The following is a 21237-nucleotide window of genomic DNA, read 5'->3' as shown; positions in this document are numbered from 1 at the left end:
CCACCGCAGCTGTCTGGGAGAAAGGTGTCTTGTGGCCGTCATGAACTGTAGGTTCCAATGGTCCGTGTACACCGATACCACATGTCTTGCCCCCATCAACCAATGCCTCCATTCGGTGAAGGCGTCCTTGATTGCGAGAAGCTCCTTCTCCGCAATATGGTAGTTGCGTTCGGCGTCGTTGAGTTTGCGGGACATGTACGCAACGGGATGAAGCACCCCTGTGTCGTGGTTGCGTTGGGACAAGATAGCCCCCCGCGCCACATCCGATGCGTCCGCTTCCACCACGTAGGGGAGATCCGGATCGGGGTGAGCCAACACCGGCGCCTTACCAAAGGCGCTTTTCAGGGCCTCAAAGGCTTTGTTCACTTCAGGGGACCAGACAAACTCCTTGGACTTCCTCAGTAGCTGTGTGATTGGGGCCACCAATCCTGAAAATCCATCTATAAACCGCCTGTAAAAGTTGGCGAAGCCAATGAAACTTTGGACGTCCTTCACGCTTTGGGGCACCGGCCATTCTTTCACCGCCTTGATCTTTCGTTCTGCCATCTCCTGTCCCTCTGGACTCAGCATCACTCCGAGGAATTCCACGGATGTGACGTGGAAGTCACACTTGCTGAGTTTACAAAACAGCATGTTTTCCCTCAGCTTTTGGAGCACAGCTTTGACGTGGTGTACGTGCTCCTCCACACTGGACGAATAGATGAGGATGTCGTCGATATATACGACCACGTAGATATCCAACTCCTCTCTGAATACCTCATTCAAAAAGTACTGAAAGGCTGCCGGGGCGTTGCACAGACCGAACGGCATGACGAGGTACTCAAAAAGGCCGAACCTGGTCTTAAAGGCGGTCTTCCACTCGTCTCCGTCCCTCATGCGCACCAGATGGTATGCCCCTTTCAAATCCAACTTGGTGTAGATACGAGCTTTCTTGACCTGTTCCAGAAGTACACTGATGAGAGGCAAGGGGTACCGATTCTTTACGGTTATCGCATTCAATGCCCTAAAGTCCACACAGGCTCTCAGCTCCCCATTAGCCTTCGGGATGAAAAAGAGTGGCGAGGCGGCCGGAGACTTGGACGGGCGGATGAATCCTAGCTTGAGAAGTTTATCCAGGTACCCCCGGAGATGCACGTTTTCAGGCTCCGTCAGGGCATACAGCCTGCCGCTGGGAACGCTGGCCCCTGGCACCAGGTCGATCTGGCAGTCAAACTGTCTATGTGGTGGTAGCACTTCCGCCTTCACCTCATCAAATACATCCTCAAAACTGTGATAAGCCTGGGGGAGAGCCACATCTTTTTCTGCCGCTGTAGCCACCGTCTGACTCCCGCTCTCATCTGCGTCAAGGGATTCCGTTCTTATTCCACAATGCAGGATGCAATACGGTGACGTCAGTTCGATGCGATGTGTTGGCCAATCCACAGAGGGGTTGTGTTTCTGTAGCCACGGCAATCCCAATATGACGCCATATTGGGGCGCTCGGATGATGTTAAAATCGATTTGTTCCAAATGGTTCCTCCCACATCTCATCGGAAGGACCCCCGTGTGCTGCCCGATGGGCCCCGTCACCAATCGCCTTCCGTCTACAGCATAGACGTCTTCGGGTACAGCTTTGGGAAGAAGCACTAGCCCTAGCCTGCATGCCTCGTTGTGGTCCATAAACATGCCAGTGGCCCCTGAATCCACCATGGCCACAACGGGTATCCACTGGTCATGCACTCCCACGTGCACCGTGAGAAACAGGTGTCGTTGTCCCTTAGTGACCGAGTTGGAAAGTGAAGGGATGGATGAGTGACTCCGAGATGCCCCTTCTTTGGTCTGGGAGTCCTCTAGTTTTCCGCCGGTACGTCCACCACGGCTGTTACCGACCGGTTGGCCCGATAACGTGACGTCTTCGGTTTGGCAGGGCATTCACGTACGTAGTGGCCTTTTTTGCCACAATATAGGCACAATCCTTGTTTACGGCGTGACTCTTTCTCCGTGGCTGTGAGGCTCGCTCGTATTGCGCCGATGTCCATGGGTTCTCCCTTGGATGCGGTGGAAGGTTCAGGACTTCCCACTGTCACATAGGATGGAAGGGAGTTTCCTTTTCTCCCATGATCCCCCTTTCTTTCACTTAGCCTATGTTCCAGCCGTAGTACCAGGTTGATAAGGCCCTCACATGTCTTGGGTTGTGGGTCAATACGAGCCACGGCGTCCTTGAGCTCATCGCACAGCCCGTGATGGAAGAGCGCCGTCTGTTTAGCAACAGGCCACTTGGTTTCCGCAACCAGCCTTCGGAACGCGTTGAGATACTGCACCAGGTCGTTGGATCCCTGTCTCAACTCAAGCATTTCACGGTCCGCCGTGTACGAGTCAGCCCTTCTGTCGAAGACTTTCAGGAATTCCTCGCGAAAAGCACCCCAATCACATAAGATGGGGTCGTCCCTGCTCACCAGAGGTACGGCCCATTGTGCCGCGTTTCCAGCCAAATAGGAAATAAGGAAAGCCACACGAGCCTGACTCGTGGGGAACGCCCTTGGTTTGCACGATAAATGTAGCGCTACTTGTGTGAGAAATACCTGCACTGTGTTAGGATCCCCACTGTACCTCTCTGGTGTTGCCAAGGGGACGGCTACCGGCATTTCCACTACTACCGCAGGGGTCTGGTTCGCGAGGGAGGTGCTGGGCGTGAGCGGGTCCAATTGGATAGCATCCAGTCTGGCTTTTACATCGGCTGTTTCTTGCCTGGAGGCAGCCAATTCAATTTGCACGGTCGCTAAAGCAGCCAGCACATCATCAAGTGTTGCCATGTCTGTTATCGACCGGGAGACAGTTAGTGTTATTAAGGTCGGATATTTTGTAACGCCCTGAACGTCTCAGGATCGTTTAACAGACACGATAATGAGAACGCAACCACTTGTGAAGGTTTAGTTATTTTAATGAAGGCAAAAATAATACAAGGAATAAACAAAGGTTATAGTCACTGGAATCCTCCAGGCTAAGTACGTTACCAGCCCACAGCACGGATGGTCCTAGCCGTCCTCTGCATATACGCCGATCCCGGCGTATGCCAACAGAGGGCAGAAATGAAATGGCCGACAATGCCAATCGGTAGGCTGTGAGGGGCACGAAGAGTGTTGGGGAGAATCGAGGAGTCAGGGAAACACCCAGCCGGGGTCTCTACCTGAAGGGAGCAGCCGCTCAACCTCTTCCTCAGACTGCACCGGGACGCGGAGTCACCTCCTGGTGATGCGTCACCGATACCCCAATCACAAGCAAAGAAGACTGAACCGAGAGCAGCCGCTCGATCGATCCTGTGGACTTCCGAGTCTGTAACGCGGCAAACACCTCCTGGTGTGCGTTACAGCTGGCAGTCCCTGTATCTCTGGTCGGGCTGGGAGTTACGACTCCAACCAGCAAAAGCGCCACTGCGCTTTGACTCAGCCGAGTCAAAAAGCGAAGCTCAATGGTTATCCGGTAGAGCTTCCGGGTCCTTCACAGGTGACGATGGGGCAAGACACGGCCCAGGGAGTAACGACTCGACCTACCTCCGTTCTTGCCTTACTGGAGCACCACTCCGGAACACTGCTCTTCACTAAGCAGGTACGTCGGTGTAAACACAATATCCGACAGCGTTGTACCTCCCGGTTCCTCCCTTTATAGGGCGTGTTTTCCTTGAGTTATGTAACAGCTCTCCTGTTTACATAAGGGCGTGTTTTCCTTGAGTTATGTAACAGCTCTCCTGTTTACATAAGGGCGTGTTTTCCTTGAGTTATGTAACAGCTCTCCTGTTTACATAAGGGCGTGTTTTCCTTGAGTTATGTAACAGCTCTCCTGTTTACATAACCTCTCAACCGCTAAGCATCCTGGGAGATGTAGTCCGTTTTCGCTGGTTACCGTTTTCCTCCCCTCGCATGACAGGAATTCTTGACAGTACATCCTCCCTCTCAGCGGCTCCCCACGGGTCCAGCGCTGGCAGGAAAACGCCGATGGAACAAGGAGACCAAGCGCGGAGCATGAACCCCTTCAGCCGGTTCCCATGACTGCTCCTCCGGGCCATAGCCTTTCCATGCAACCAGGTACCACAGCTTCCCCCTGCGCCATTTGGACGCCCGTATGCCCGACACTTCATACTCCACCTCCGACTCCACGCATACCGGCCTAGGTGTCCCAGACGGCTTGGAGGGCGCTGGTTTGAGCAACGATACATGAAAGACAGGGTGTATCCGCAATGACTGGGGCAAGCACACCTTCACGTTCACGGGACCCATACACTTGGTAATTCGATAGGGGCCCATGTACTTGGGATGGAACACACTGTTCTTTCGAAACCTCATGTTTCTTGTGGATATCCAGACGTAGTCTCCAGTGCGGTACAGTGGCCCGGGCCTTCTCTTCCTGTCTGCCGCAGCCTTGTATCTTCTCTTGGCCTCTATTAGGACAGCCCTTGAGCGCATCAACGTGTCTTTTATGTGTGCCACCATGTCCGCTGTGGCGGGAATCCTGTCCTCTCTGAACGGATGTAGAAATGGCAAGAACCTGGGATGTTGGCCATAGTTGCTATAGAACGGAGATGCCTGTGTGGAGCTGTGAGTGGCGTTGTTATAGGCTATCTCTGCAACCCATAGCAAGTCGACCCATTCTTCCCTGCCCTGGTCCACAAAAAATCGCAGATACTGTTTGAGCGTTTGGTTCAGGCGCTCGGTTTGGCCGTCCGTTTGAGGGTGGTAGCTGGTGGACAGGGCGGTCTTAACATGCAGCGCAGTGCACCAAGTCTTCCAGAATTGCGCAGTAAACTGCGACCCCCGGTCCGACACGATCACCCCAGGTAATCCATGCAGTCGTACCACATTCTTTAGGAGTAGTGACGCCAATTCCCCGGCCGTAGGGACTCTCTTGCAGGGGATGAAGTGCCCCATTTTCGTCAAGTAATCCACCACCACCAGTATTGCCGTCATCCCCTGGTCTACCGGTAGGCCCACCACGAAGTCCAGTGATATGCTATCCCATGGTCTATCCGGGGTCGGAAGTGGATGTAAGAGCCCTTGGGTTCGGCCATGGTCGGCCTTCATGGTAGCACACGTAGGACACTCCTGTCCCCACCTCCTGACATCCACTCTCATGGTTGGCCACCAGAAATGCCGTCCCATGCTAGCCACCGTTTTTTTAAAGCCCAAATGACCTGCGCATGGAGAGTCATGGCACCAGATGAATGCTTGTTTCCTTAGCCTAGGCGTGGGTATCAATAGGCACCTACCCTTCAGGGGTATCCCGTCCTTCAGCTGCCATTCTCTGTGACTGAGGAGCCACCTCCGCCATGCGAATGACCTGATCCCTCTCTTTATTCCCCTCAGGAAAGTATCCGGTTGGATAACCCCCAATACCATCCTCGGGGAAATGATGGAATGCTCGGTCGCAGGCAATGGTTCCTTAACTGCAGATTGACGGGACAGGGCGTCCGCCTTCCGGTTTTCCGTCCCCGGCCGATATGTGATGCGGAAGTTGAACCCCGCAAAGAAGATCATCCACCGCAGCTGTCTGGGAGAAAGGTGTCTTGTGGCCGTCATGAACTGTAGGTTCCAATGGTCCGTGTACACCGATACCACATGTCTTGCCCCCATCAACCAATGCCTCCATTCGGTGAAGGCGTCCTTGATTGCGAGAAGCTCCTTCTCCGCAATATGGTAGTTGCGTTCGGCGTCGTTGAGTTTGCGGGACATGTACGCAACGGGATGAAGCACCCCTGTGTCGTGGTTGCGTTGGGACAAGATAGCCCCCCGCGCCACATCCGATGCGTCCGCTTCCACCACGTAGGGGAGATCCGGATCGGGGTGAGCCAACACCGGCGCCTTACCAAAGGCGCTTTTCAGGGCCTCAAAGGCTTTGTTCACTTCAGGGGACCAGACAAACTCCTTGGACTTCCTCAGTAGCTGTGTGATTGGGGCCAACAATCCTGAAAATCCATCTATAAACCGCCTGTAAAAGTTGGCGAAGCCAATGAAACTTTGGACGTCCTTCACGCTTTGGGGCACCGGCCATTCTTTCACCGCCTTGATCTTTCGTTCTGCCATCTCCTGTCCCTCTGGACTCAGCATCACTCCGAGGAATTCCACGGATGTGACGTGGAAGTCACACTTGCTGAGTTTACAAAACAGCATGTTTTCCCTCAGCTTTTGGAGCACAGCTTTGACGTGGTGTACGTGCTCCTCCACACTGGACGAATAGATGAGGATGTCGTCGATATATACGACCACGTAGATATCCAACTCCTCTCTGAATACCTCATTCAAAAAGTACTGAAAGGCTGCCGGGGCGTTGCACAGACCGAACGGCATGACGAGGTACTCAAAAAGGCCGAACCTGGTCTTAAAGGCGGTCTTCCACTCGTCTCCGTCCCTCATGCGCACCAGATGGTATGCCCCTTTCAAATCCAACTTGGTGTAGATACGAGCTTTCTTGACCTGTTCCAGAAGTACACTGATGAGAGGCAAGGGGTACCGATTCTTTACGGTTATCGCATTCAATGCCCTAAAGTCCACACAGGCTCTCAGCTCCCCATTAGCCTTCGGGATGAAAAAGAGTGGCGAGGCGGCCGGAGACTTGGACGGGCGGATGAATCCTAGCTTGAGAAGTTTATCCAGGTACCCCCGGAGATGCACGTTTTCAGGCTCCGTCAGGGCATACAGCCTGCCGCTGGGAACGCTGGCCCCTGGCACCAGGTCGATCTGGCAGTCAAACTGTCTATGTGGTGGTAGCACTTCCGCCTTCACCTCATCAAATACATCCTCAAAACTGTGATAAGCCTGGGGGAGAGCCACATCTTTTTCTGCCGCTGTAGCCACCGTCTGACTCCCGCTCTCATCTGCGTCAAGGGATTCCGTTCTTATTCCACAATGCAGGATGCAATACGGTGACGTCAGTTCGATGCGATGTGTTGGCCAATCCACAGAGGGGTTGTGTTTCTGTAGCCACGGCAATCCCAATATGACGCCATATTGGGGCGCTCGGATGATGTTAAAATCGATTTGTTCCAAATGGTTCCTCCCACATCTCATCGGAAGGACCCCCGTGTGCTGCCCGATGGGCCCCGTCACCAATCGCCTTCCGTCTACAGCATAGACGTCTTCGGGTACAGCTTTGGGAAGAAGCACTAGCCCTAGCCTGCATGCCTCGTTGTGGTCCATAAACATGCCAGTGGCCCCTGAATCCACCATGGCCACAACGGGTATCCACTGGTCATGCACTCCCACGTGCACCGTGAGAAACAGGTGTCGTTGTCCCTTAGTGACCGAGTTGGAAAGTGAAGGGATGGATGAGTGACTCCGAGATGCCCCTTCTTTGGTCTGGGAGTCCTCTAGTTTTCCGCCGGTACGTCCACCACGGCTGTTACCGACCGGTTGGCCCGATAACGTGACGTCTTCGGTTTGGCAGGGCATTCACGTACGTAGTGGCCTTTTTTGCCACAATATAGGCACAATCCTTGTTTACGGCGTGACTCTTTCTCCGTGGCTGTGAGGCTCGCTCGTATTGCGCCGATGTCCATGGGTTCTCCCTTGGATGCGGTGGAAGGTTCAGGACTTCCCACTGTCACATAGGATGGAAGGGAGTTTACTTTTCTCCCATGATCCCCCTTTCTTTCACTTAGCCTATGTTCCAGCCGTAATACCAGGTTGATAAGGCCCTCACATGTCTTGGGTTGTGGGTCAATACGAGCCACGGCGTCCTTGAGCTCATCGCACAGCCCGTGATGGAAGAGCGCCGTCTGTTTAGCAACAGGCCACTTGGTTTCCGCAACCAGCCTTCGGAACGCGTTGAGATACTGCACCAGGTCGTTGGATCCCTGTCTCAACTCAAGCATTTCACGGTCCGCCGTGTACGAGTCAGCCCTTCTGTCGAAGACTTTCAGGAATTCCTCGCGAAAAGCACCCCAATCACATAAGATGGGGTCGTCCCTGCTCACCAGAGGTACGGCCCATTGTGCCGTGTTTCCAGCCAAATAGGAAATAAGGAAAGCCACACGAGCCTGACTCGTGGGGAACGCCCTTGGTTTGCACGATAAATGTAGCGCTACTTGTGTGAGGAATACCTGCACTGTGTTAGGATCCCCACTGTACCTCTCTGGTGTTGCCAAGGGGACGGCTACCGGCATTTCCACTACTACCGCAGGGGTCTGGTTCGTGAGGGAGGTGCTGGGCGTGAGCGGGTCCAATTGGATAGCATCCAGTCTGGCTTTTACATCGGCTGTTTCTTGCCTGGAGGCAGCCAATTCAATTTGCACGGTCGCTAAAGCAGCCAGCACACCATCAAGTGTTGCCATGTCTGTTATCGACCGGGAGACAGTTAGTGTTATTAAGGTCGGATATTTTGTAACGCCCTGAACGTCTCAGGATCGTTTAACAGACACGATAATGAGAACGCAACCACTTGTGAAGGTTTAGTTATTTTAATGAAGGCAAAAATAATACAAGGAATAAACAAAGGTTATAGTCACTGGAATCCTCCAGGCTAAGTACGTTACCAGCCCACAGCACGGATGGTCCTAGCCGTCCTCTGCATATACGCCGATCCCGGCGTATGCCAACAGAGGGCAGAAATGAAATGGCCGACAATGCCAATCGGTAGGCTGTGAGGGGCACAAAGAGTGTTGGGGAGAATCGAGGAGTCAGGGAAACACCCAGCCGGGGTCTCTACCTGAAGGGAGCAGCCGCTCAACCTCTTCCTCAGACTGCACCGGGACGCGGAGTCACCTCCTGGTGATGCGTCACCGATACCCCAATCACAAGCAAAGAAGACTGAACCGAGAGCAGCCGCTCGATCGATCCTGTGGACTTCCGAGTCTGTAACGCGGCAAACACCTCCTGGTGTGCGTTACAGCTGGCAGTCCCTGTATCTCTGGTCGGGCTGGGAGTTACGACTCCAACCAGCAAAAGCGCCACTGCGCTTTGACTCAGCCGAGTCAAAAAGCGAAGCTCAATGGTTATCCGGTAGAGCTTCCGGGTCCTTCACAGGTGACGATGGGGCAAGACACGGCCCAGGGAGTAACGACTCGACCTACCTCCGTTCTTGCCTTACTGGAGCACCACTCCGGAACACTGCTCTTCACTAAGCAGGTACGTCGGTGTAAACACAATATCCGACAGCGTTGTACCTCCCGGTTCCTCCCTTTATAGGGCGTGTTTTCCTTGAGTTATGTAACAGCTCTCCTGTTTACATAAGGGCGTGTTTTCCTTGAGTTATGTAACAGCTCTCCTGTTTACATAAGGGCGTGTTTTCCTTGAGTTATGTAACAGCTCTCCTGTTTACATAAGGGCGTGTTTTCCTTGAGTTATGTAACAGCTCTCCTGTTTACATAAGGGCGTGTTTTCCTTGAGTTATGTAACAGCTCTCCTGTTTACATAACCTCTCAACTGCTAAGCATCCTGGGAGATGTAGTCCGTTTTCGCTGGTTACCGTTTTCCTCCCCTCGCATGACAGGAATTCTTGACACCCTTGTACCATGGTGCCTGCATTATGGGCAGGATTCCCTTTGTGCCGCAAGGGATAATTTCCTGCGTTAAAACCATCAAACGGGGCATATTCCTCTTTCTATGTGTGCTGAAGAAGGGTCTTTATTTTCTGACTGTCTCTGCCCTGCTTTCGTGGGGGAGCATCTCCAAATTACTGTGAAATCAAAATATGGAATCGCCATTGAATGTTAGAACAAAACAGTTCATAATGTTGTGCCCTGAAGAAGTTCCTATATATGTTTAAGAAACGAAACACGCTGGCTCTTTTGGCTGTTTTCCAAATTGTATCTAAGAATTGGATGACAATAAAGCAGGATTCTTTTTGGACATTTGGAACTTTGTGTTTTTTTTCCTTTGGAGTGTGCTCACTTTGAACTGGATTAATGAACTTTATCTGCACAAGGCTGCAGTAACCCATAGCAGCAGAGTATTGGGAAGATGACCAACTAAGTACTAACTTGTAGGACTAATCCTGGGTTTGTTAGGCTCTGGTTTCTGCCACAGCTGCTCATTTTCTGGATGTATGTGGATTTATTTCAGTCCACCTTTAGTCCTTGCCCCTTCCTTTATACCTAAAAAATCATGGCCAGGCGCTTGAGGGAGGACTGTGTAAAAAATGAAGAACATCTTCCGCAGACAGGGTCATCTTATCCTCACGTCTACTCGGCCAGGAGTGCCTTTCTACCCGTGCATCTCTTCTGATGCACTCTGTCAATGGCTTTCTAGCCAAGGCAAACAGGAGCGAAGAGAGCAGGCATCCCTGCCTGGTACCAGACTCTATAGAGATGAGGGTGGACAGTGCCCCATTGACCCTCGCCCGCACAGACGGAGCATCATAAAGTGCACACACAACTCAAAAAGTGGGGGCAAATGTTAATTTTCTCAAGAATATGAAATCAGAGGGGCCAATGACCAGTATTGAAGGCCTTCTCGTAGTCTACTAATAGCATGTTTGCTGTACCTTGCTGTTGGGGTGGCTGGTTAATCTCACATGAATCCTGGGAAGATAGAGCCACGTCATTCAGTAGTTTTGGTCCTCATAAACCGACGTGAGCTTCACCCGAGCCAGTCTCATAGCTAGAATCCTTGTCAGCAACTTATTCTCAGCAGTGAGCAAGGAAGCAGGTCTGTACCACCCACATTCTTCTTATCTCCCATATGGCTTAAGGATGGTGACTATCGTTGCCCCCTAGAGGCCTATGGAAGTGAGGCGGCTATCCTGCTTCCTCAAAGAATCCCAGTAGTTGGGGGTGGGGGGAGTAAAGATAAACATTTTTTATCAGTTCCATAGGCAAGCCATCTGGACCCAGAATTTTACCACAGGAGGTGTCCATTATAGCCTTTTGGACTTCCCCTAACAAAATTGGTTGGTCAAGCTCCTCGTGGTCCTCCCCTGTAAGCACCTTGATGATATGTCACTTGCTATAAGTTGCATCCCCTTTGTAAGCAAAGGGGCTATTTTCCGGAACAGCTCTCTGTGATAGGTAGCAAAGACCTCTGCTATCTCTAGCGAGTCTATGATCCCGTGGCCATCCGTGTTAAGAATGGCTGAAATAATAGCTGGTTGGGCTCTTTGGGACAGGCAGCAGAACAGTTCAGCTGCCTTATTTCCCAACTCATAGCCTATATATCTGGATACCTCCCAGGTCATTTTAGACATGTCCATGGTTTTTGTATGTGTCTAAGTTTCCCCAGATGTCTGTCTCCTGTCTCTGTGAACCCTCCCCCAACTGCTGTTTGTTCAAGTAATAGCATCTGAGCCTCACAATCTGTGATCGCTTTCTCTTGGTCCCTATCCTTTCCTCTATCATAGGACAAGGCTTCCCCTCTAACCACAGTTTTGAGCGCCTCTCACACGGCGGAGAGGGATGTCAGTGATGGGACATAAACCTCAAAAAATTCCTCCACTATATCCCACAGTAAGTCAGATAGGACCTGATCGTTCAGCATCCACGCATTGAAGCGCTATATGCTTCATAGGCACGACAGACCCCTGCTAACACCACTTACTCTAGTGCATGATCAGAAAGTCTCCTAGGCAAGAAGTCCTTGTGCCGCAAGAGTCTGCCTGCCTGGTGTCAGGATCGGCCCAGGAGGGGCAGAGGAAATGAGGCAAAGTACTGAGGAAACCGGTGAAGTGCTTGGGTTCCCCTGGTCTCCCAGCTTGAATCCCGAGTCAATTCTTACTAAGGAGTTGTTGTGCCAGATAGGACCTGATCGTTCAGCATCCACGCATTGAAGCGCTATATGCTTCATAGGCACGACAGACCCCTGCTAACACCACTTACTCTAGTGCATGATCAGAAAGTCTCCTAGGCAAGAAGTCCTTGTGCCGCAAGAGTCTGCCTGCCTGGTGTGAGGAGCGGCTCAGGAGGGGCAGAGGAAATGAGGCAAAGTACTGAGGAAACCAGTGAAGTGCTTGGGTTCCCCTGGTCTCCCAGCTTGAATCCAGAGTCAATTCTTACTAAGGAGTTGTTGTGCCAAATTTGCTAAAACGTAACATAGTGCAGTGCAGCAACTAAACTTGCTACGCTGCGCTACAAGAAAGGGAGAGAGCAGGACAGCGCCATGTCTACTAAGATGGGGCACTGGTGTCCACTCTCCGTGCACTGGCGTACTTTTGTCAGCCATTTACCAATGCACACACCTTTGCGCTATGGTCCAAGGGTGTTCGCTTTCTCCAAAGCATAGGTTTTGTAATAGAGATTGTCTCTTCCAGTATAAAAATTAGGTTTTAAGGCTATATAGTGCAGCACACATGCAAAGGTAAAAAAATAAGATGAAATTAAAATATTTCTTCTCTTTACACCTGCCTCGTGGAGGCATATCCCTGATTCGAGGGTGCAAATCCCTGTCTACGATACATTTTAGGTAGGAATGTGCATTAAACCCATGGGTGGTTGCATGTGAATGCCCATGTACCACCCATGGAATGCCCAAATGATGCTAAGTAATTCGAAGCAGTGCATTGCACAAATTTGCCTTACTTTCCGATACTATCCAATGTAAATCCAAGTTTGTGTCAGAACTTCACACTTTGCATCGGGCTCGCTTTGCAAAACCAATGCAAAGCATTACTAAATCTGGGCCGTTGTGTCTAACTTGCCAGTGTCAACTACAAAGTAAAGGCTGCCCGATGTAGAGTAAGCCATTGAAAAAGACGCAGATGTCCAATGCTGACTTCAGCGATCAAACTAGTGCCCTGGTCCGAAGGAGGAAATCCTTCCACCGTGATTGCTAGAGCCATCTGCTGGAGGTCTCTTTGTGAAGTTGCTGCTGTGACAGCTGGCCAGCTTTAGGAGGCAGGGTTGCCTGAGGGAACCCTGGTGAGTTTAGCAGCTCACCCTTGCCTCACCGATCCGCACACCTCCCCTTGGTAATTCTACGTGTGCACCATATCTGGTTATTCCACATGCATGGGAGACACAGGCTTTAAAACAGAGTTTGGAGGAGCTCTTTATCGAACATTGCTATCCCTTCACCAGAACAGAAAAGTTATTTAGTATAGATTGATCTGTGGGTCACAGAATGCCAAGAAGCTGTCCTGCTGCACACAGCAAGCCCGCACTTGAACTTTAATTGTTATTACTTACATGTTTTCTTTCTGTAGAGAACCCTGAGACTCTAGGGCATCCCTGCATATAATTATTCTGTATGTACCATAGTAAGTTATGTTAACCCTCCACTGTCTTGGGACAACGCCAATATTGTGATCTTTAAAAAGAAGGACAAGCCTCCTAGGCTTTCGGGGTCGTATAGACCCATAGCACTAATAAACGCAGACGGCAAGGTGTATTAAAAAATTCTTGCAACCCGGCTGGCGCAAGTTATACCTCCGTTGGTATCTAGATATCAGCATGGCTTTTTGCCCGGTAGGGGTACTGTTAATCATTTACATAGGGTGATAGCGCTGTTAGATTATGCTACAGTACAGCAAAAGCATATAGGCCTAATTTTCTTAGACGTTGAGAAAGCGTTTGACCTCGTATCATGGTAATTTCTTTGGGCTATAATGCAAAAGATGGGGTTTGGACCTCATTTTTTGAAAGCGCTATAAACCATATATAAACGTCCACAGGCTAAAATCTGTGCAATGGGGAAGGAGTTATCTTTTGTATATATAACTAGGGGAACCCGGCAGAGATGTCCCTGTTCGCCGTTACTTTTCGCTATTTATATAAACCCACTGCTGCAAATGCTGGAAACAACGAATGGCATACAGTCCATGATAGTGGGGGAGTACCAAATGCGTGTCCTTGCTTACGCTGATGATATAGCGGTAATAACATCTGATCCCGAGCAAGCGTTAAGGGAGATTGAGAACCAGACACATCATTTTGGGGCAGTGGCCAGGTATAAGTTAAACATCTCTAAAACCCAGGTTGTATGCACCGAGGGACTCTGTCCTGGAGAAGCTCGTGTTACACCAGAAGCGAGATATTTGGGTATTAAGTTTAGGATATCACTCCAAGAGATTGTTGAAGTTAATTGGGCAGACATATTGTTATCGACAAAAAGACAACTGGAACAGGTTGAGTGTCTTCATTTATCAATGATTGGGCGCTGTTATGTTTTAAAAATGTGTATTCTCCCTAGGGCAATGTATTATTTTAGGACGGTACCGCTAGAGCTGACACGATCGCAATTATCACAGCTTCAGTCTCTGGCAGATAGGTTTATATGGGGCCAGAAGAAAACTCGGCGTGCTTCAAAATATATGTCATTACCATTGGTTGGTGGGGGGTGCCAAATTTTACATTTTATTATTTAGTTTGTTTTTTACAGAACATGCAGTATCTTGTGACCGAGATGGAAGTGCGACCATTTGAAGCTCCCAATATATATCAAATGCTAATGGGGACTCAGGCGAGTGAGGCTTTATTCAAGTTTTATGAATCAAGCTACTTTAAAAGAACGCGATTCAAAATAACCTGAGCTGCACGCAAGGCTTGGAAGGCGATATGTGAAACTATGTCTATAAGTCATATAGGTTATTATACGCCTTTCAACTCTACGGAAATATTCCCCTCGGTTTTTGGGACATAAAGATGGCTCCCTGGAGGGATAAGGGAATACGACGCCTAGGGGACATCTATAGTGCAGGGATAATTGTTTCTTTCTCAGATTTAGTCGAACAATATAAGCTACCTAAGAATGATTTCTTTAAATTTTTGCAAATTCGCGATTTTATTGTCAAACATTGTAGATACACGCCTATGATACCCAACGATTTAATAGAGGCCTTGATTAAATGAGCTAAGATTGGGGTACTGTATGATATACTGTTGGAGACTCAACGAGACAATATTGAGATGCATGAGGCAAAGTGGCGCGAGCGATTTGGGAATACTGGATCTTATGTGCAACAATCAATAGATATGGCCACTAAAGTCATGTTGACTGCAAATGTACGTACCCAACATTATAAAACTTTGTTTAATTTATATTATACCCCTGTGAAAATGATGAAGTGGGGTGGGCTCCATGATGGGAAATGTTTAGGTGTTCAGCGGAGAACGCTGATATTGTACATATATTTTTCGATTCTATAGTCTTAAAACAGCTCATAAGGAGTATCTCGGGATTCTTTTCACAAATTACAGGGGTTAATGTGTGTATCTCTAGAGAGATAATGTTAGTAGGTGTAGGTGAGGGTTTTGAACCTACACCTTATCCTTTTCGTTATCTTTTATTAATGGCTTCTGCCTTTGCCCGACTCTGTGTCGCTTCCATGTGGCTCCAATCAGAGGTGCCATCATATGAAATGTGGCGTGCAAAGTTTTACAATGTATTTAATATGTAATTCAGCATTTATCATATAAAATCGCTGAGGAAGAAACAATTATGGATGAAAATTTGGCAGCCTTTGCTCCAACATATGGAGATGTCGATTTGAAATTCATTGTTTTTTTGCTTATTTGTGTTCCCTTTTTTTTAGTTTGCTGTTTTATACTATCTATGTTTTGGTGCTACTACTTGCGATTGTGTGATATTCTTACATTATTGATTAAGAGGATTGATGTATAAATCTTATATGCTATGTACTGAATAATAAAGTATTAAAAAAAAAAGTAAGTTATGTTGTGATTACGATACTTATCTCTTTTTTAAAAGTAAATCATTGAGCTTTAAAATACAATATTTGCACCTATTGTGTGAATGATTGAGTTCTGAGACTCTTAGCCCCTTATTGCCCCCCTGAGACATCTTAATTGCTCGCCTTTCCTATGCTGGATCAAGCTTGGAAAGAGTCGATTTTGCCCAGTTTGCAGATCCATACCAGAACAGACACCAGGATAGCGGTGGCAAACACCCTCAACCACCACAGAGGGGCCCCTAGCCACTGTCTACCATGGGGCCCCTCGAATGTGTTGTTCTTACTGTAGGTCTTAGATAAGATGGAGGGTTTGAGAGTTCACTTGGTACAGGGGAAGATTGAGCAAACACTACCAGGCAATGGGGACTTCCTGCCCACGTACACATGTGTCAGAAAGGTTCAGAATGTTTGAATCTCTTTCTAATAAGGGTCACTAAAGAGTAAATGTCAGGGCTCAATAGAGCTTGCTCTGCCAGGCAGACTGATGTCTGGCTTCCTGATGCCACCTTGGTGCAGAAGGCCCGACCCGTGGTGGATACAACCGTCCAGCACAAGAGATCTAAGTTGACTGTTGCTGCTGCAATTAAAAATATAGTTTTGTTCTTGGGCAGGGCCACCAGTGGTATATTTAAGTTCTAAATTTCACTGTATTTCAGCATAAGGAAAAAGTCGTTTTTGGGATGCTGCTTGTTGAGTCCTGAGGTAGTAAGAATTCTCTATATTCAAAAGAGTGCTAGGAACAGAGAACTAATGCACCCTCTCCCTAAAGTATCAGTAGATATGTGGTCCTAAAGACAAAGGGAAGCTATATACACCATATGCTTCTAGGTGAGTTATCAGAAGTTCAAGTATCTCTTACTACTAGCAGAAGGGTGAAAAATGCTTTTCCCATTTCAGTCACCCAGGTCATAGCAGTTGGGTTCTCCAAAACACATGGTTCAGGTAGGTGGTAAGGGTAACTGCTGCATCCTGGAGCGACCTGTGGGTGCACAGATCTGTTACACTTTGCCACAGCTTCTCATCATCGGTGTATTTCCTGACATACTATTAATTTGGAACTAGTTTGAATGGTTCTAGGCGGTCATGCCGGTGGTGTGTGTCTCTGAGCTGGGTAAGGTGGGCCTCATGTCTGTACTGGGAGCCTGCCAGCTGTGTGTGGGCAGTGCACTCAATGAATGTGTCTGAGAGGACCCTATTATTAAAGATCAGGTAAGGAGTAAACACTTATGAACGTGCCCAGGAAACACTATACTACTGTAATAATTTGTAGGCTAACATATGTTAAAAATGCGGTAAATGTGGAGTTTGTTTTTAAGTTGGGTTGATACGTTTCGCTGCCTGAATGTTCAGGGAGTTTCTTCAGGAGCAAAGAATCCTATTGAGTTCCTAGGGGGTCTACGTGGGTACTTGCATTATTGTTTGGGTCGATTCCCCCTGAAATGTAAACCAGAAAAAACGTCTCAGATTTCAAATTGCTGAAAATAAGACCAGGTTAAAATGTGCAGTGCTAACCGTTCCAAATATAAATACCTTTGTCTCAATAGTTAGGCACCTAGAAGACTAGTCCAGAAATTCTTCCTCTCCACGGGCCAAGACTGACATGATGTCAGGTATTTGCAGCACACACAGATAAGGGAAAAGAGAGAAAAGCATAATATTTCCAAAAACATGATTTTTGTCACCATTGGGGTCATATTGTATGATGGAACATTTAAATGTGATAAACGTACTGGGAAATAATGTCTGGGACATGCTAATGCAGGTCAATGAATGCCTCTTCCTTCCATAACTGCCCGTGAGATGGTGTGGGATGGCATCCTTCAGGAGGATAGGGAATTTCACCTCCCTTGGGATGGATATGGTCTCTCAGTAGACCCAGGGGTACCAAGGGCATGGTGTTCTCCAGAGTTTAACGTCACAGTATAATGACCCAATTAGAGGTTTGTCTGAAAGTCCCGCACTCATATTACCCTACAGGTAATTTGTTTTTCCTAGCTCCCATCTGCCAGATCCACACACCAAAAGAGGGTTCCTGTATGCTAGCCTACAGCTTCCAAAGAGCCGGAGTAGTGACTCTCTGTGTTAATCTCTTTTTTCACAGACACCCTGGACTTCCACTTGTACGCATTTGTTGGACCCGTTCCACTGGAACTTTGTCCCACCTTAGAATCACCCAACACCCCGGAGAAGTTTCTAGAAGACGGCATGTTACTGGGTAGTGTGAACAGGATTCCAGTTGTTCTGAATTTGTCAGGGACAAACCGCTACCTGGCATGCGGGACCCCACCCTCGTTGACTTTGGAGGTGAGTGATGGTGGTGGGGGTTCTATTTCTAGTGCAGACCATGAGTGGAGAGAAGCATTATTCTGTATGGTAAAATAAAGGCTCCCACCCTCTTAAACATGCAGTAAAGTAATATCATATGGCTCACCCATATATCAAACAAAAAACAACAAAAAATGAGTGATATACACCATATAATTTAGCAGTTCACCAGCAGCGGGAACAATAGGGTTTGGAAGCAGGGACACAATATTCTAGGAGCGAAAATGCATCAGGATTCTTCAAGGCAGCTCTTGTTCCTGAAAGGAACTGGGGCTCCCTTGAGTACTACCTTCTTCTCCCAAGTCTGCCAACAGCATTCACAAAGAGAAAGGTGATACAAGGAGACACCAGCTCCTTTGAGATGTCAGTAACTCATCAATTATTTGTGACTCCATTTGCAATCACAAGCCATTGATACATTCCATTGTGACTTGCAGCTAGGCGGGGCCACCCCTTCACGCCCTCTGCTAATTGCAATTCAGAGTGAATAACAAACCCATTTTGTGTGTTGGCAAGGCTTTTCCGACTTGCAAAATTAGTTGAGTAAATAGAAAAAAACACCTTTTTGCAGTCGCAAGCCCTGTGATTTTTGCAAATAGCAGGGTTTGCAGTTGCAAAATGGCTTTGTACATCTGGCCTCTTAACTCCTTATTTGACTTATACCCCATTTATATGCCAGCAGTGCTCAGATTTTTTTTATTTCCCCTACAGTTATTCCCTTCCTTCAGTAGAAAATATAGGATTTCCTTGCAGCTATCCAGCACTGATTGGCCTCAGGGAGGGCTGGGCCATATTGGGCAGATTTCCACCAGCTCGGAGGGAGAAAAGAAGATGAACTCACCAGTCTGATCTGCTACCCTACAGTTGCTGTGTCTGACAGTAGGTGCACCATACAGTAGTACATACATTGTGCATCCAGAGTTCCTTCCATAGTGCCCTTGACTTGCTTGTACAGTGTTATATGTTGCATTTTGTGTGTGTCAAAATTGAGGGCGTCAGACATCTTCTGCCACAACTGATTTCCATGGCTCATACTGATGTAGAGTCTGCCCCTGAGCTCTGATGGAAGATTTACCAATCTTCCGGGTCCACATGTCTTCCTCTCATTGGCTGAGTCGTAGAGAGGTTGAACTAATGGATGGAATAGCTTAAACTCTCGCAAATCCAAGACCTATTACATTGCAAATGTGTTCGTACTGTAAATTTTTTTTTAAAGCATTAGGAGAGAGCGTGTCCTGCCTGCAACAGCAGGCAGGACATCGCTATTTGAGAAAATACTGCTCGGAGGCTGCAATTGAAGTCCACAGAGTAACAACGCACACAATAGGGAGTGTCACCATTGGAGGACTTCAAAATTAGACAAGACGGTAGTAAGGAGGGACTACTAAGCCTATTGACCAATGAAAAGCCACAGTTTACAGTGGACAATGACACAAGCCAATGAAAAATGTGTGTGGAGAGTGGGACGGAGCTTCAAGTCCCTACCTGAATACAGCATGCCTCGCAGAGCAGCACATATGCTGCCCAGGCTCGATCTAAAATAAGCGTGGTCGTCACCCATTTGTCAAAACATTGCAATGATTGAGAACATTACATGTGATTGTTTTAAGGTGGCCACTTTCACACCTTGAAAAAATAAGAGGTAAGGGAGGTTCACAGCAGATGACAGCTGCCTGCTCCGGTGTCCTATTCACAACTGTAATAAAGATGAGATACGGTTGCACTCAAGTGTTAATAGGAACAAGAAAATTAATCAAGGTGAATTGCTTTGGTGCTAGTGAGACCACCTCCTAACCTCAGAGGTGTACGTATGAAAGTAGGAAAAGCGTCTCATAAGAAAGACGACCTCACATCAGCACTCAGTCAGCGGAGGATCCGCTTTAAAGAACAAAGTAAACAGTTTTCGTAGCTTTTTGTGCTGTCTTTTAATTCATCAGTAATCCAGTATGATACATCTCATACTCAAATTAGGATATCCATGTTAATAGGTCAAAAGGTCAACATTCATGGCATAGTTTTTCAGATATCCCCGATGCATTTCGGGACTCGCCCTTCGTCAGGGGGATGTATTTCTATGAGAGAAAGAGAGAAAATGAGCAGAGGTCCAGGACGTAAAGAGTTTGGTTTAGTAAGTTAACAAACCGTAGCGTTAGGTGATCGATGGTGAAGAACGGAACGGAAAATATACCTCAGTGTGTGTTAAAAAGAAAACATGGTCAAAATGCGGTCAGCAGTAGGTTAACGGAAAGGAGCCAGTATGGCGAGAACAAGGAGGAACGAGGTACAACACCGAAAGGCCATCGGGTGATCTATGAATTTCGTAATAACCTAGTCAAAATAGTGCATCCCAAAGGTAGAGAAACATGCGGGTAGATTGATATATAACATAAATACCTGAAGAAACCGCCAGAGCATCTACAAAGTAAACGCGTGGAGAGGTGATGCCGGTACAAAGTTTGGATAGCGGAAGATAAAGCCCATTCACCCGGAAGTGACAGGTACGTGTATTGCGTAAAGTGACACGTGATCAAAAGCAAGTGAAAAAAGACTAGAGAAAGTATGTGGTAGTCAAGGAAACCACGAGTTAGAGTGAGGATAGCCGGAAAAGGTATCCGAATATACAATAGCGAAATCGCTGCAATTATGTGAACAATATAACATATTAACAAAGCGAATAGTGGCTGCATGAGCAGTAAATCTCTAAGATTCAGTGTGGAAACAACGCATACAATTCATGAAGTCCTTTACAGATAGCAACTGTATTCAACACGTTCATTCATTCCAAAAGGATGAACTGCATTAAGTCTGTTTATCCAAAATAATTCACGTTGCAATAAAAAGGCATTGTTGTCTCTTCCCTGTAACAGTGGAACTTGTTCCAGAATCAAAAATCTCAGTTGGCTGCAGTTGTGTCTGTTTTCAAGGAAATGTTTCGCAACCGTAGACTTAGTGTTGAGAGTTCGAATGTTGCTTTTGTGTTCTATGAGTCTGGTTTTCATCTTCCTTTCAGTTTTGCCTACGTATGGAAGACCGCATGGACATTTAAGAAGGTAAATGATATTGCTGGAGTCGCAAGTGGCTGTAACTTTTAGTTTGATTGGAGTTCCTTTCGAGGGGTGCATGAAGCTGGTTCCCCTGATAATGTTGTTGCAGCCACCACAATTATAGCATGGGATAGTTCCTTTGTGTGTTATAATGGATTCGGAGGAGGTCTTGTTCAGAAGCTGTTGTAGGTTTGAAGTCCGTTGATAGGCAAAAATCGGTAACTGATCAAAAATGCCTTTAAAATCAGGCTCGGACTGCAAAAGTGGCCAATATTTCCGAATG

General features: G+C 47.9%; 1 protein-coding gene across 1 annotated transcript in view; it reads left to right on the top strand.

Annotated features, from left to right (window-relative positions):
• Nucleotides 1-21237, top strand: part of LOC146784287 (uncharacterized) — a 113429-nt gene that overhangs the window by 73273 nt on the left and 18919 nt on the right. Inside the window, exon 5 of the mRNA XM_085632923.1 lies at nt 17687-17889. Coding sequence (XP_085489049.1) covers nt 17687-17889 — 203 coding nt within the window. The remainder of the gene's footprint in view (nt 1-17686; nt 17890-21237) is intronic.

Source organism: Triturus cristatus, chromosome 11 (genome assembly GCF_964204655.1).
Source record: "Triturus cristatus chromosome 11, aTriCri1.1, whole genome shotgun sequence".
NCBI lineage: Eukaryota > Metazoa > Chordata > Amphibia > Caudata > Salamandridae > Triturus > Triturus cristatus.
The sequence above is the reverse complement of the archived record's forward strand: the minus strand, read 5'-3'. Positions and strand labels throughout refer to the sequence as shown.